Source organism: Rhincodon typus, chromosome 43, assembly GCF_021869965.1.
Source record: "Rhincodon typus isolate 14 chromosome 43, sRhiTyp1.1, whole genome shotgun sequence".
Lineage (NCBI taxonomy): Eukaryota > Metazoa > Chordata > Chondrichthyes > Orectolobiformes > Rhincodontidae > Rhincodon > Rhincodon typus.
In genome coordinates, this window is record NC_063374.1 from 7,440,090 (window position 1) to 7,454,363 (window position 14,274).

At 49.0% G+C, this 14,274-nt stretch overlaps 1 protein-coding gene across 1 annotated transcript; it reads left to right on the top strand.

The window, feature by feature from the left end:
- Positions 1–1,951: 1,951 nt before the first annotated feature.
- On the top strand, positions 1,952–3,761 carry LOC109922954 (mitogen-activated protein kinase kinase kinase 11-like). Its single transcript, XM_020522995.2, has one exon. The coding sequence runs from the start codon at positions 2,540–2,542 to the stop codon at positions 3,356–3,358; it is 819 nt and encodes a 272-aa protein (XP_020378584.1). The 5' UTR covers positions 1,952–2,539; the 3' UTR covers positions 3,359–3,761.
- The last annotated feature ends 10,513 nt before the right edge of the window (positions 3,762–14,274 follow it).

Sequence of the window (14,274 nt, forward strand, 5' to 3'; positions counted from 1 at the left end):
AGAGTAGTTGTTGTCACCAAGTGAGACTTGTGCATCAGCAACACATCACCGTGCAAGAGAAATTAGTTCAACTTCCAAATTCTATGGGAGAACGGTCGAACAAACGCTCATCTCTTCAGAGCCGTGGCTGCAAGCATTCAGGCAAACCCTCGCAGAATCAATCAAAATGGACCGGGCTCTGTGTCCGTATGGCCAACAACCATCTCCTCCTGCCAAGTCCTGTCAGCTCGAACTTTCAAATCAGCAGCATTCTATAAGAGGACAAAGGAAATCCACAAAGAATCTCTGAGGTGCTCGTGGAATTAATACGAATGACTGGGATGAGCTTGTAGCCAGTCGTTCAGAATGGCAATGACTTGTCAGCAGACACCTTGAGGATGGGGCCAGTGTATAGGCAGAGAGAAGGAGACACAAGGAAGAACAGCTCCCAAATCCCACGCGCCTCAGGCTCCCCTCATCTTCTCCTTCTCCCACAACATGTGCCCAAAGGTCTGCCAGCTGAGATTTGGGCAGGTGGACCACCTGAAGGGTCAGCATGGTGGTTCAGTGGTTAGCACTGCTGCCTCACAGCGCCAGGGACCTGGGTTTGATTCCAGCCTCAGGTGACTGATTGTGTGGAGTTTGCATGTTCTTCCTGTGTCTGTGTGAGTTTCTGTGTCTGTGTGGTGCACCTCTGGGTGCACCAATTTCCTCCCACAGTCGAAAGATGTGCAGGTTGGGGTGGATTGGCCGTGTAACATTGCCCCGTAGTGCCCAGAGATGTGCGGGTTAGGGTGGATTGGCCGTGCTAAGTTGTCCCATAGTGCCCAGGGAGGTGCAGCTTCGGGTGGATTGGCCGTGCTAAATTGTCCCATAGTGCCCAGGGATGTGCAGGTTAGGGTGGATTGGCCGCGCTAAATTGTCCCATAGTGTCCAGGGATGTGCAGGTTAGGGTGGATTGGCTGTGCTAAATTACCCCATAGTGCCCAGGGATGTGCTGGTTAGTCATGGGAAATGCAGGGTAACAGGGATAGGATAGGTCTGGGTGGGATACTCTTTGGACGGTCGGTACAGACTCGATGGGCGGAATGGCCTACTTCCACACTGTCGGGATTCAACGGAGTACCCCCGGCCCCAGCACAAAACCGTGACCCCGTTGACTTTGCACCGAGGGCCAGCTGGCGATTAGTGTAGGATCTTGCTGTGCACAGATCTCCTGCCACACCCTACTGTTGCAAAGTGCCATTTTTGTTTGGGGGGGGAGAGGGGAACGTCCTGAGGTCATGAAAGGTGCTACCGAAATGCAAGGTCTAGGCGTCCTCTAACAGTCCCAGTCGCAGCCAGCAGGTGGCAGAACGTATCTGCTGTTCCCAGAGCCCAATTTTTCAAACTTAAGTCAGCGCAGCCCGTCTTTAAGGACACTGGTGAAATAAAAGTGATTATTTTTTCTTATAACATTTGTGCGATCTTGAGGAAAGCAACACTCAAGAGGGGGCCAAACAAACCGGCCCCTCTAATTTCTGGCATGCCTTCTTGCCTAAAGCAGCAAGTGGCCGTGTTCCAACCGGGGCAGCTGTAGACCTTGTAATTTCAGTCCGACGACCGAAATTGTCGCTCTGTGTCAGCCGGCCCCTTTTCCTGTGTGCGGAAAAAAAACCTCTCAAGAGAGATGAAACCACACCCCGGTCGGTATATGATGGAGTGGGTTGAAGTGCAAGATCCCGAAAAGTGCTGAGGTGCAGTGGTGTTAATGGCGGAGATAGAGAGAGAAACAGATAGACACAAGATCTGCAAAGCGAAATTCCCCAGAAGTGAAACTTTTTGAGAACTTTCGGCGGAAGGCGCCTGGAGAGAAACTTTTGCGCAAGGAACACAGCAGGAACTGAGCCTTAACTCACAAGGGAGGCAAGACTGAGAGGCGAAACTTCACAAAAGTTGAGCGGGGAGGGGGGGCGGGTGTCAAGAAATTGACTCGGAAGTCCCACAGGAGAGAAATCGAGGTGCAGCTCGCCCGGTGAAATCGAACTGAAGCTTAACAAGAGGACAGGAGAGAAACCAGCACAGGAAACAGAGGCGAAAAAATATATAAACTGCAACTTTGGAAATCTGCAATAACATATTATTCTAACCTCCCTGTCCCAACGAAACTTTTACTGTTTTGGAAGTTCACTCCAGTAGAGTTTGGCGATGTAAATTATTTAACTGTGTGGATGTGAGATTTTATTTTTTTGCGGGAAAGTTTGAACACACAGAGACAGAGAGAGACGCACACACCAGGAGACAGATACTGTTACAATTATCTCTGGCTAACTGGTCCGAATTGGTGGCTCCCAAACCTGGGAAGTGTTGGCTTCATGGACCTCTCTTGCGGCTTGATCCCTGAGCTTCCTGAGTGGGTGTGAGAGTGAGAGAGAGAAGGCCGGAGTTTATCAGGATTCGCACCTTGGCTTGTTGATAGGACCAATTCTTGACGCTCAGCCAACCCCTGGGGTAGGAAGGGGTTTCTGATGATGATGCTGCTCCCCAGGTAGAGCCCAAAAGGAACCGATTCGCCATCGCCATGGTGGAGCCCAACTGGAAGACCATTTTTGGCAGGGCTTCCTGGGGTGCGGCCAAACCCCTTGAGCCAGAGGGGTCGTTTACCAATCCCATCTGGACGGCCCTGTTCGACTACGAGGCCCATGGCAAGGATGAGTTGACGCTGCGCAAGGGTGACCTGGTAGAGGTGCTGTCCAGGGATTCGGCCATCTCTGGCGACGAGGGCTGGTGGGCCGGCAAGCTCCGAGACAAGGTGGGCATCTTCCCCGCCAACTACGTGTCCCCGCAGCCGCCCACAGGCTACGGCAAGCTGTCGTCGGGCCGCGCCGAAGAGCTGGCTGCGCCGGCCCAGGTCTCCTTCCGGGAGCTGACCCTCCAGGAAGTGATAGGGGTGGGGGGCTTTGGCAAGGTGTACCGGGGCACCTGGCGGGGGCGGCTGGTGGCGGTGAAAGCGGCCCGGCAGGACCCCGACGAGGACATCAGCGCCACGGCGCAGAACGTGATGCAGGAGGCGCGGCTCTTCGCCATGCTGCGGCACCCCAACATCATCGCCCTGCTCGGGGTGTGCCTGCAGGAGCCCAACCTGTGCCTCATCATCGAGTACGCCTCCGGGGGCCCGCTGAACCGTGCGCTGGCCGGACGCCGGATCCCACCCCACGTACTGGTCAACTGGGCGGTGCAAATTGGCAAGGGCATGCAGTACCTCCATGATGGGGCCATCGTGCCCGTCATCCACCGCGACCTCAAGTCCAACAACGGTAAGAGGCGAGCGCACGTGACTCCTTCCCGCTGGCGCGTGATTTTTGTGGCGGCCCCACCCCAGTGGGGGACCCAGGGCTGAGGGTAACCAGAAGTTATCGCCAAGGGAGGCAGAGGAGATTTGCCAGAGGGGTCCTGGGGACGAGGGTCATCGGCCACATCCGTAATATACATTTAGAGATAGCAAGAGCTGCCAATGCTGGAGTCTGAGACTGCACGGTGTGGAGCCAGAGGAACACAGCAGGCCAGGCAGCATCAGAGGAGCAGGAAATTTGACGTTTCGGGTCGGGACCCTTCTTCAGAAGTTTGATTTGATTTCTTGTCGTCATATGTACCTAGGTACAGTGTAAAGTTCTGTTTTGCCAGCAGCAGAGGCAGATCATAACACAGAAAGATCATAGGGTGATTGGACAGAGCGAAATATGAAATTACGGCTGCAGAGAAAGATGCTCAAAGAGCAAGATCAACATTAGATTTGAAGTTTGAGAGGTCCATTCAGAAGTCTAATAACAGCGGGGAAGAAGCTGTTCTTGAACCTGTTGGTGTGTGTGTCTAAGCTTTTGTGCCTTCTGCCTGACACAAGAGGTTGGAGGAGATTATAACCGGGGTGGGAGGGGTCTTTGATGTTGGCTGCCTTTCCACAGCCACGAGAAGTGTAGATGGAGTCTGTGGATCGAAGTTGTGTGATGGTCTGGGCTGTGTTCACAACCTTCTGTAGTTTCTCACAGTCCTGGGCAGAGCAGTTGCTGTACCAAGCCACGATGCACCCAGATAGGATGCTTCCTATGGTGCATCTGTAAAAGTTGGTGAGGGTCCTTATGGACTAAAGAGAGAGAGAGAGAGAGACCCCGCTTGCTCAGAGAACCTGGCTCAGATTGTACGACTGGCTGGATTGTGATGCAGAGTGATGACAACAGTATTGTTCAACTCCTGGACCGGCTAAAGTTACCACAAAAATCCCTTCTCAACCTCTCCCACAAAAATCCCTTCTCAACCTCTCCCCTGACCTCCCCCCTCAGGTTAAACGTGAACTAGGAGCAGGAGTAGGCAGTTCAGCTCTTCAAGCCTGCTGTGCCATTCGATTATGATCATGACCGATCTCATCTGTGCCTCAACTGCACCATTCTGCACTGCTCCCTATAACCCTTCAACCCCTTAGTAATTAAAAATCTGCCTATCTCCTTCTTAAAGTTACTCAATGTCCTGGCATCCACCACATTCTGAGGGAGTGAGTTCCACAGATTCACAATCCTTTGAGAGAAGAAATTCCTCCTCATCACTGTTTTGAATTTGCTGCCCCTTATACTAAAACTATGACCGCCTCTTTCTAGATTGCCCCACATGAAACATCCTCTCTACATCTACTTTGTCAATCCCCCTTTAGTGTTTTGTGTACCGCAATTAGATCTCCTCGCTTTCTTCTCAACTCGAGCAAGTTTAGGCCAAAACTGCTCAATCTCTCATTGTAAGACGAATCCCTCATCGCTGGAATCAATTGAGTGAACCTCCTCTGAACTGCCTCCAATGCAGCTAATTCCTCCTCAAATAAGGGGACTAAAATTGTACGCAGTACTCAAGGTGTAGTCTCAATAGTGCCTTGTACAATTGCAGCAACACATCCCAACTTTTGAACTCTTTTCTTTAAGCAAGAAGTGCCAAAATTCCATTTGCTTTCCTTATCAACTGCTGTACATCTGGTGGTTTGGCATCATTTGCAAAGGGGACGGTCAGTTAGCTCAGATGGTTCGCTTGTTCATCATGTCAACAGCTTGGATTCATTTGCCACACTGGTTGGGATTACCATGAAGGACTCTCCTTCTCAGCCTGCCCCCTTGCCTCATGTTCAACCACTGCTAACCATCCCTCTCTAATGGGAGATTAGCCCTACTGACTAGTAGGACTGGCAACTTGACTTGTCCTTTGCAATATGCAGCCTGATAGGGGGGTAGATGCAACTCCCACGGTAATTAGTCAACAGAAAAGGTGCACAGGGCTATGGCGTGGAGTCTTAGAAAAGGCCAGTACAGATGCAATGGGCCAAATCTCCGACCTGTCCCTGTATGGTGAAAATCAGTGAATTTCTTTAGTGGTGGTAATTACAGCAAGGGGGCATGGGGCATTGATTGCTGCCACTCCACCAACTACTTGGCCTAAGACCCTCATCCAGCTCAGGTACACTGAAGCCCGAGGTTAGTGAGGGGCTCAGGCTCCATCAACATCTGTGCTGTCAGTGACTGGAAAGAGAGAAGGGCTGCAGATCCTTTGATCATTGCCTAGGTCACTTATGCACATGTGGAACACTGGATCAGCTGTACAGGAGGGAAGTACAGTAAATGGTCTCCCAGGAAACATTGACTTCAGACATTTGGCAGTACTGTACTATACCCCAGTGTTATACAGCGACAGACCTGTCCCCATCGGTACTGTACCCCAGTGTTATACAGTGACAGACCTGTCCCCACCGGTACTGGACCCCAGTGCTATACAGTGACAGACCTGTCCCCCACCAGTACTGTACCCCAGTGTTATACAGCGACAGACCTGTCCCCCACTGGTACTGTACCCCAGTGTTATACAGTGACAGACCTGTCCCCACCTGTACTGTACCCCAGTGTTATACAGTGACAGACCTGTCCCCCACCGGTACTGTACCCCAGTGTTATACAGTGACAGACCTGTCCCCACCTGTACTGTACCCCAGTGTTATACAGCGACAGACCTGTCCCCACCTGTACTGTACTCCAGGATTATACAGACAGACATGTCCCCACCAGTACTGTATCCCAGTGTTATACAGCGACAGAACTGCCCCCACCTGTGCTATACCCCAGTGTTAAATAGGGAGAGACCTGTCCCCACCGGTACTATACCCCAATGTTAAATAGGGACAGACCTGTCCCCACGTGTACTGTACCCCAGTGTTAAATAGGGACAGACCTGTCCCCACCAGTACTGTACCCCAGTCTTTTACAGGGACAGACATGTGCCCAACAGTATTGCTCCCCAGTGCTGTACAGAACCTATACTAACTTTAACTGTACTCTAGTCTTATGCAATGAGATCTGTCCCCAAAAACTACTGTACTCCAGTGTTATACAGTGACAGATCTGACTGACCAGCACTGACTCCACTGTTACAGACCTGTTCCCAACAGTAATGTACACTTCTTGTACACAGTGAGAACCTTGTTCCCACTGGAACTGTACCCATATGATACAATGACAATGGCCCCCACTATCACTGTACCGCACAGTGCCCTACAGTGATGGAACCCAACTAGTACTGTAGATCATAGAATAGAATCCCTACAGTGTGGAAACAGGCCATTGAGCCCAACAAGTCCGCACCGACTCTACAAAAAGCATCACAGTCAGACTCACCCTCATACCTTATCCCTATAACCCTGCATTTCCCATGGCTAATCCACCTAACTTACACATCCCTGGACACTACGGGGCAAGTTAGCACGGCCAATCCACCCTAACCTGCACATCCCTGGGCACTATGGGGTAATTTAGCACGGCCAATCCACCCTAACCTGCACATCCCTGGAGACTATGGGGTAATTTAGCACGGCCAATCCACCCTAACCTGCACATCCCTGGACACTATGGGGCAATTTAGCACGGCCAATCCACCCTAACCTGCACATCCCTGGACACTATGGGGTAATTTAGCATGGCCAATCCACCCTAACCTGCACATCTTTGGACTTTGGGAGGAAACCCAAGCAGACACAGGGAGAATGTGCAAACCCCACACAGACAGTCGCCTGAGGCTGGAATCGGACCTGGGTCTGTGAGGCAGCAGTGCTGACCACTGAGCCACCGTGCTGTCCTGCAGTACTGTAGTGCAGTGTCAAATAGCAACAGACCTGTCCCCACCAGTATGGGCCCCCATTGCTATACAGTGATGGACCTGTCCCCACCCATAGGGGAGGTAGTGGCAGTGTCACTGGACTTGTAATCCAGGACCCCAGGTTAATGTTCTGGGGTCATGGGTTTGAATTCAACCACAGCAGATAGTGTAATTTTGAATTAAATAAAAATCTGGAATTAAGAGCTAGCCAAATGTTAACCATTGTCAATTGTCATTAAAAACCCATCTGGTTCACTAATATCCTTTAGGGAAGGAAACTGTCATCTTTGTTTTACCTTGTGTATATGTGACTCCACACCCACTGCCCTTGAAATGGCTTAGCAAGCCATTCAGATAAGGGGGCAATTAGGGACCGGCAGCTAATGTTAACTCTGCCAGCAATGCCCACATTCTCATGAGCATTGTTTCTTAAAGTACCATACCCCAGTGTTATACAATGACAATGTTACATTGGCTCAGTGGTTAGCCCTGCTGCCTCACAGCACCAGGGTTCGATTCCAGCCTTGCTTGCCTTCATTGCTCAGACCTTCTGAATTTAGGAATTGGGACGTTATTTTGAGGTTGTACAGGACATTGGTGAGACCTCTTCTGGAGTACTGTGTCCAGTTCTGGTCGCCCTGTTATAGGAAGAATATTATTAAGCTGGAGAGGGTTCGGAAGAGATTTACCAGGATGTTGACAGAAATGGAAAGTTTGAGTTATATGGAGAGGCTGGATAGGCTGGGACTTCTTTTACTAGAGCATAGGGGATGGAGGGGTGACCTTATAGAGGGTTATAAAATCATGAGGGGCATAGATAAGTTGGATGACAGGTGTCTTTCCTCCAGGGGGGGATTTCAAGACTAAAGGTGAGACGAGAAAGATTTTAAAAAAGACATGAGGGGCAACATTATTACACAGAAGGTGGTTCGTGTGTGGAATGAACTTCGAGAGGAAGTAGTGGATGTGGCTACAGTTACAACGTTTAAAAGACATTTGGATAAGTATATGAATAGTAAAGGTTGGGAGGAATATGGGCCAGGAGCAGGCATATGGGACTAGTTTGGTCTGGGATTATGGTCAGCATGGACTGGTTGGACCGAACGGTCTGTTTCTGTGCTGTATGACTCTATGACAGACCTTTTCCATCAGGACTGAACCTCCATGTTATACAGTGACGAATCTACATTCACCACAAATATATCCCAGTGTTAAAGACGGCTGAATCAGCTTATTCAAAGCACAGCCAAGGTTTAGAAGGACAGATTAAAAAAATAAACAGGGTGCACTATATAGAGACCCCAGTGAACACATGTAGGCCAGACCAGGTAAGGATGGCAGATTCCTTCCCTAAAGGACATTAGTGAACCAGATGGATTTTGCTGACAACGAATTCATGGTCATCATTAGACTTTTGATTCCAGGCTTTTATGGAATTCTGATTCTGTAATGGTGGGATTTGAACTTGAATCCCCAGAACATTACCTGGATCTCTTGGATTAACAGTCCAGCGATAATACCACTAGGTCATCCTCTCCCCTATACTATACAATCTCTTCAAGTGTCTGGATTCTAACACTGAACAAGAGAAATGTTGGGATGGCTGATGTTGTTTAGGATCAGCTGGTGGGAGGTGATGGGATAGCAAATTTGGAAAATAGGACATTATTAAAGCAATTTGTCATCATCTGTATTTTGCCCAGAATTGTCAGGAGCGTCAGATACTAATTCCCCCCAAGTTAACCCATCAAACCCCCCCCCCCCCCACCCTCCCCACTTTTCTACAATACCATTGGCTGAGACCCAATACAATGGGCTACAGCACTGACCAATGGTTGGTCCCACCTCCAATGGGCACTTTTGCAAATTAGCTTCCTCATTTATAACCTTAAGATTTTGCATTGCTTTAAAAGCACATGCAGAAGGACAAACTTGTACTGATATAGCACCTTTCACAAAAAAAGGGATGTCTCAAAGCTCCAACCAGCCAATGGAGGAATTGCAAAGTGCCATCAGAGTTGTAATGCACAGCTAATCTGCACTATCCCACAAACAGCAATGTGACAGTCACCCAACCAATTATGATGTTTGCCCCAGGACAGCAGGAGAGTTCCTTCCTTGCTCATCTTCCGATGAATGGCCATGGGATCTTTGACAATCCTGAGAGTACTGATGGAGTTTTAACACTTCATCTGCAAAACAACTCATCCAACAATGCAGCCCTTGCTAAGTGTTAGCCACTGGGAGTATCAACAGTGGTCTAGGTGGTAGGACTTGAACACACAACCTCCTTACATTGATGGGGAGAGGTTGGTCCACTTAACCCTGGCTGATGTTTTCATTGTTAAATTTAGACAAGGGGTAGTGAAGAAGGAGTTTAGCACGCTTGCCCCCATTGCTCAGACCTTTGAGTATCGGAGTTGGAACAAAACCCGGTTCTGAGGAAGGGTCACCGGACCCGAAAAGTTAATTCTGTTTTTTCCTTCACAGATGCTGCCAGACCTGCTGAGCTTTTCCAGCAACTTTGTTTTTGCTCCTGATTTACAGCATCCGCAGTTCTTTCATTTTTTTTTATAGGAGTTGGAACATCATGTTGGGGTTGTACAGGACGTTGGTGAGGCCTCTTCTGGAGTACTGTGTCCAGTTCTGGTGGCCCTGCTATGGGAAGGATATTATTAAGCTAGATAGGGTTCAGAAAAGGTTTATCAGGATGTTGCTAGGAATGGAGGATTTGCGTTATAAGGAGAAGCTGGATAGGCTGGGATATTTTTCACTGGAGTGTAGGAGGTTGAAGGGTGACCTTATAGAGATTTATAAAATCATGAGGGGCATACATAAGGTGAATAGCAAGGGTCTTTACTGTACGGTTTGGGATTTCAAGACTGGGGGCATATTTTTAAGGTGAGAGGAGGAAGATTTTTAAAAAAAGCATGAGGGGCAACTTTTTTTTAAGAGAGTGGTTTATGTGTGGAATGAACTTCCAGAGGAAGTGGTGGATATGGGCACAGTTACAATGTTTAAAAGACAGTTAGTTAAATACATGAATAAGAAATGTTTGGAAGGATATGGGCCAAGCGCAGGAAGGTGGGACTAGTTTAGTTTGGGATTATGTTGAAACAGACAAGATTCTTAGAGGACTTGATAGGGTAGATGTAGAGAGGATGTGTCCCCTTGTAGGAGAGTCTAGGACTAAGAGGGCAAAGTCTCAGAACGGTTGGACTGAAGGGTCTGTTTCCATGCTACATGACTCTATGGTGGTGGCTACTCCTTGATCTTTCAGAATAGAACTTTTTCATTGCTGTGATGGGCAGTTTTTTTTAAAGAGATTGGAGGAGCTCTCTGTCCTTGTCTCCCTCGTACCCACTCCCTCTTTCCACCAACAAAAGCAGGAAACTTCTGGAAAAGCTCAGCAGGTCTGGCAGCATCTGTGAAGGAAAATAAGAGTTAACCCTTCAGGCCCGGTGACCCTTCCTCTCTCCACCCTCTTGACTTACTGCATCAATTTTCACCACTACCTCCCTCTATGGTTGTGCCCTCTGTTGACACCAAGCCATCATTTAGTGAGGGTGATACAGTAGAGCACTGAGGCAGGGTTAGCCCAGGTTTCACAGTAATGGTGGCACCTTCACAGGTTCATCCATGCGTCCCTGAGTCTCAGGGAGTGGAGACACTGCTGTGTCAGCGTGCCCGGTACCCAGTAAGGCAAATGCAGTGTTGGCCATCATTTCAAAGGGAATGATGCATTAAAAATAGGGAGGTTTTGCTAAAACTGTACAAGGTACAAATCAGGCCACAGCTGGAATACTGTGACCAGTTTTGTGTTCCTTATCTAGGGAAAGATGGGGAGGGGGATGGCCTCGTGGTATTATTGCTGGAATGTTAATCCAGAGACCCAGTTAATGTTCTGGGGACCCAGGTTCAAACCCCGCCACAGCAGATGATGGAATTTGAATTCAATAAATAGCTGGAATTTAGAATCTAACGATGACCGTTAAAACCATCATCGATTGTCGGAAAATCTCATCTGGTTCACTAATGTCCTTTAGGGGAGGAAACTGCCATCCTTATTTGGTCTGGGCCTACATGTGACTCCAGACCCACAGCATTGTGGTTGACTCTCCTCTGCCCTCTGGGCAATTAGGGATGGGTAGTAAATGCTGGCCCTCCTCCTGTGAATGAATAAAAAGAAAGATGTGCTGGCATGGGAGGCAATCCAGAGAAGGTTCACCAGACTGATCTCAGATACAGAGGGACTGTCTGGTGAGGAGAGGTTGAGTATGTCAGGCTGTACTCATTCGAGTTTAGCAGAATGGGAGGTGGCTTCGTTGAAACAGACAAAATTCTTTGAGGATTTGACAAGGTAGATTTAGGGAGGATGTTTCCCCTTGTGGGAGAGTCTAGGACCAAGAGGGAAAAATCTCAGAATAAGAAGTCACAAATTTAAGATGGAAGTGAAGAGGAATTTCTCGCCTTAAGGTCATGAGCTGTACAGCACGGAAACCCTTCGGGTTCAACTCATCCATGCCGACCAGATATCCTAAATCAATCTAGTCCCATTTGCCAGCATTTGGCCCATATCCCTCTAAACCCTTCCTATTCATACACCCTTTCAGATGCCTTTTAAATGTTCCAGCCTTCACCACTTCCTCTGGCAGCTCATTCCATACACGCACCACCCTCTGCGTGAAAAAATTGCAACATAGGTCCCTTTCAAATCTTTCTCCTCTCACCTTAAACATATGCCCTCAAGTTTTGGACTCCCCTACTCTGGGGTAAAGACCTTGTCTATTCACCTTACTCCTGCCCCTCATGATTTTATAAAGGTCACCCCTCATCCTCCAATGCTCCAGGGAATATAGCCCCAGCCTATTCAGCCTTTCTCTATAGCTCAAACCCTCCAACCCTGACAACATCTTTGTAAATCTTTTCAGCACCCTTTCAAGTTTCACAACATCTTTCCTACAGCAGGGAGACCAGAAATGAACGCAGTATTCCAAAAGTGGCCTAAGCAATATCCTGTACAGCCTCAACATGACCCTCCCAGCTCCTAGAATTGAGGCTGGTGAATCTGTGGAATTCTTTACTGTAGAGGGCTGTCGCGTCTGGATCATTAAGGGTATCCAAGAGTGTGATAGACAGACTTTTAATTAGTGACGGGGATCAAGGGGAAAAGGCAGGAAAGTGGAGTTGTGGATTATTCTGTTTAATCCTTTCAAGGGTAGGGGCCAGCCACTGGAACTAGTGGGACTATTGTAGGTTTACAGTAGCCGTTGTCAGCACGGATTTGATGGCAAAGGGCCTTTTCTGTACTGTTGGATTCTATGATTCTATTATCAGATCAGGCATGATCTCATTGAATGGCGGGGCTGAATGGCCTCCTTCTGCTCCTCCATCGTATGGTCTGACTGGACTGTTAAATCTGTTCACAGCAAGTTAAAACCGGTCTTTCGGGTCACGCAGAAGTCATGGAGCAAGGGGGAGAATCAGAGTTCTGCATCCTAATGCTCAAATGACTCCTCCCAGATGGAGGAGGACCTTTGAACTAGGGTTCAGTCAGAGGCGTGCTCTGCGGTTCCCTCTTCATCTCCGATGAGAGAGAGTATCAGCTGGAGCGGGAGCTCTCGGGTAGAGAGTGCAGAGTTTCCTGGCATCCCTTGTAGATTCCCTGGACCATCACTGGTGCCCCTTCCCAAGCAACCTGGACCACATGTTAGAACAGACACAATGGCTTTGGAGAGGATGCAGTGTAGATGAGTCAGAATGATAGCTGGACACAAAGGGTTAAATTACGAGGCTACTTCAACAAAACAGGCAGATGGGGTTAGTTTAGTTTGGGAAATCTGGTTGGCATGGGCAAATTGGACTGAAGAGTCTCTTTCTGTGCTGTATGCCTCTATTTGGGGCAGCAGCACGGTGGCTCAGTGGTTAGCACTGCTGCCTCACAGTGCCAGGGGCCCGGGTTCGATCCCACCCTCGGGCGACTGTCTGTGTGGAGTTTGCACATTCTCCCCGTGTCTGCGTGGGTTCCCTCCGGGTGCTCCGGTTTCTTCCCACAGTCCAAAGATGTGCAGGCTAGGGTGGATTGGCCATGCTAAATTGCCCCATAGTCTCCTGGGCCGTGCAGGTTAGGGTGGGTTTGCCATGAGAAATACAGGGTTACAGCGATAGGTTAAGGGGAGTAGGTGTGGGTGGGATGCTGTTTGGAGGGTCACTGTGGACTCCTGGGCTAAATGGCCTGCTTCCACGCTGCAGGGATTCTATGATTCTATTTGACCAATGTTTTCGAGCTTTTCAGGGGGAAACCTAGAAGGGTCAGTAAAATAAGCTATTCGTGCCCGAGGTTAGGGAGCAAAGTGAGCCAAACTCTCAGGATTGAAATCAGGAAACACTGACAAAGGAAGAACTGTCTCCACAAGCTCTCGTTGATGCTTGGTCGGTTAGTCTGTGAGATGAATAATATTTCTGTTATCCAAATGTATGAAGGGATGTAGGACAATGGCAGAATTCTGGAATCAGGTCGATGGCCTCCTAGCTTCCTGTGAAATTCTGATCCCAGTATTCTTGAAAACCCACTGAAGTACAAAGCATGGCTTCCAATCGTCAGGAATCCTAAGAGAATCACTTCCTTTGTCCTGCACACAATTGCAAACTCAGTAGCTGGGCAGGATCAGTTGTGTGTGTCTGTGTGTGTGTGTGTGTGTGTCTGAGAGAGTGTCTGTCCTACACCAGTTCCATAAAATAACAGGAAGCTCAGAAAGGACAGACTGTGCAGCAAAACAATCTCATTGTGCTGCTGCCTACAGCTGTACGCTATGGGAGGGATGTTGTGGGGCTTTGGAGTTGTCTCGCAGTCAGCTGATGAGTTGCCGGACTGGGAGGACAGGCAGTCAGCTGACAGCTCCCAGCAACTCTCAAACCGTCGTGCTTCATCGGCACAGCTAACCTGTCAGGCCACGTTCCCCAGGCACTCAGCTCCCAGCCTTCAGTGTGCAGATTCCATCCTGGCAACACCACCGTCTCCAGCAGACACACATACGCACATATACTGACACACGCACACACACACACTCACACTCACACACACACTCACTCACTCACTCACACTCACTCTCACACGCACACACTCACACACTCACACAC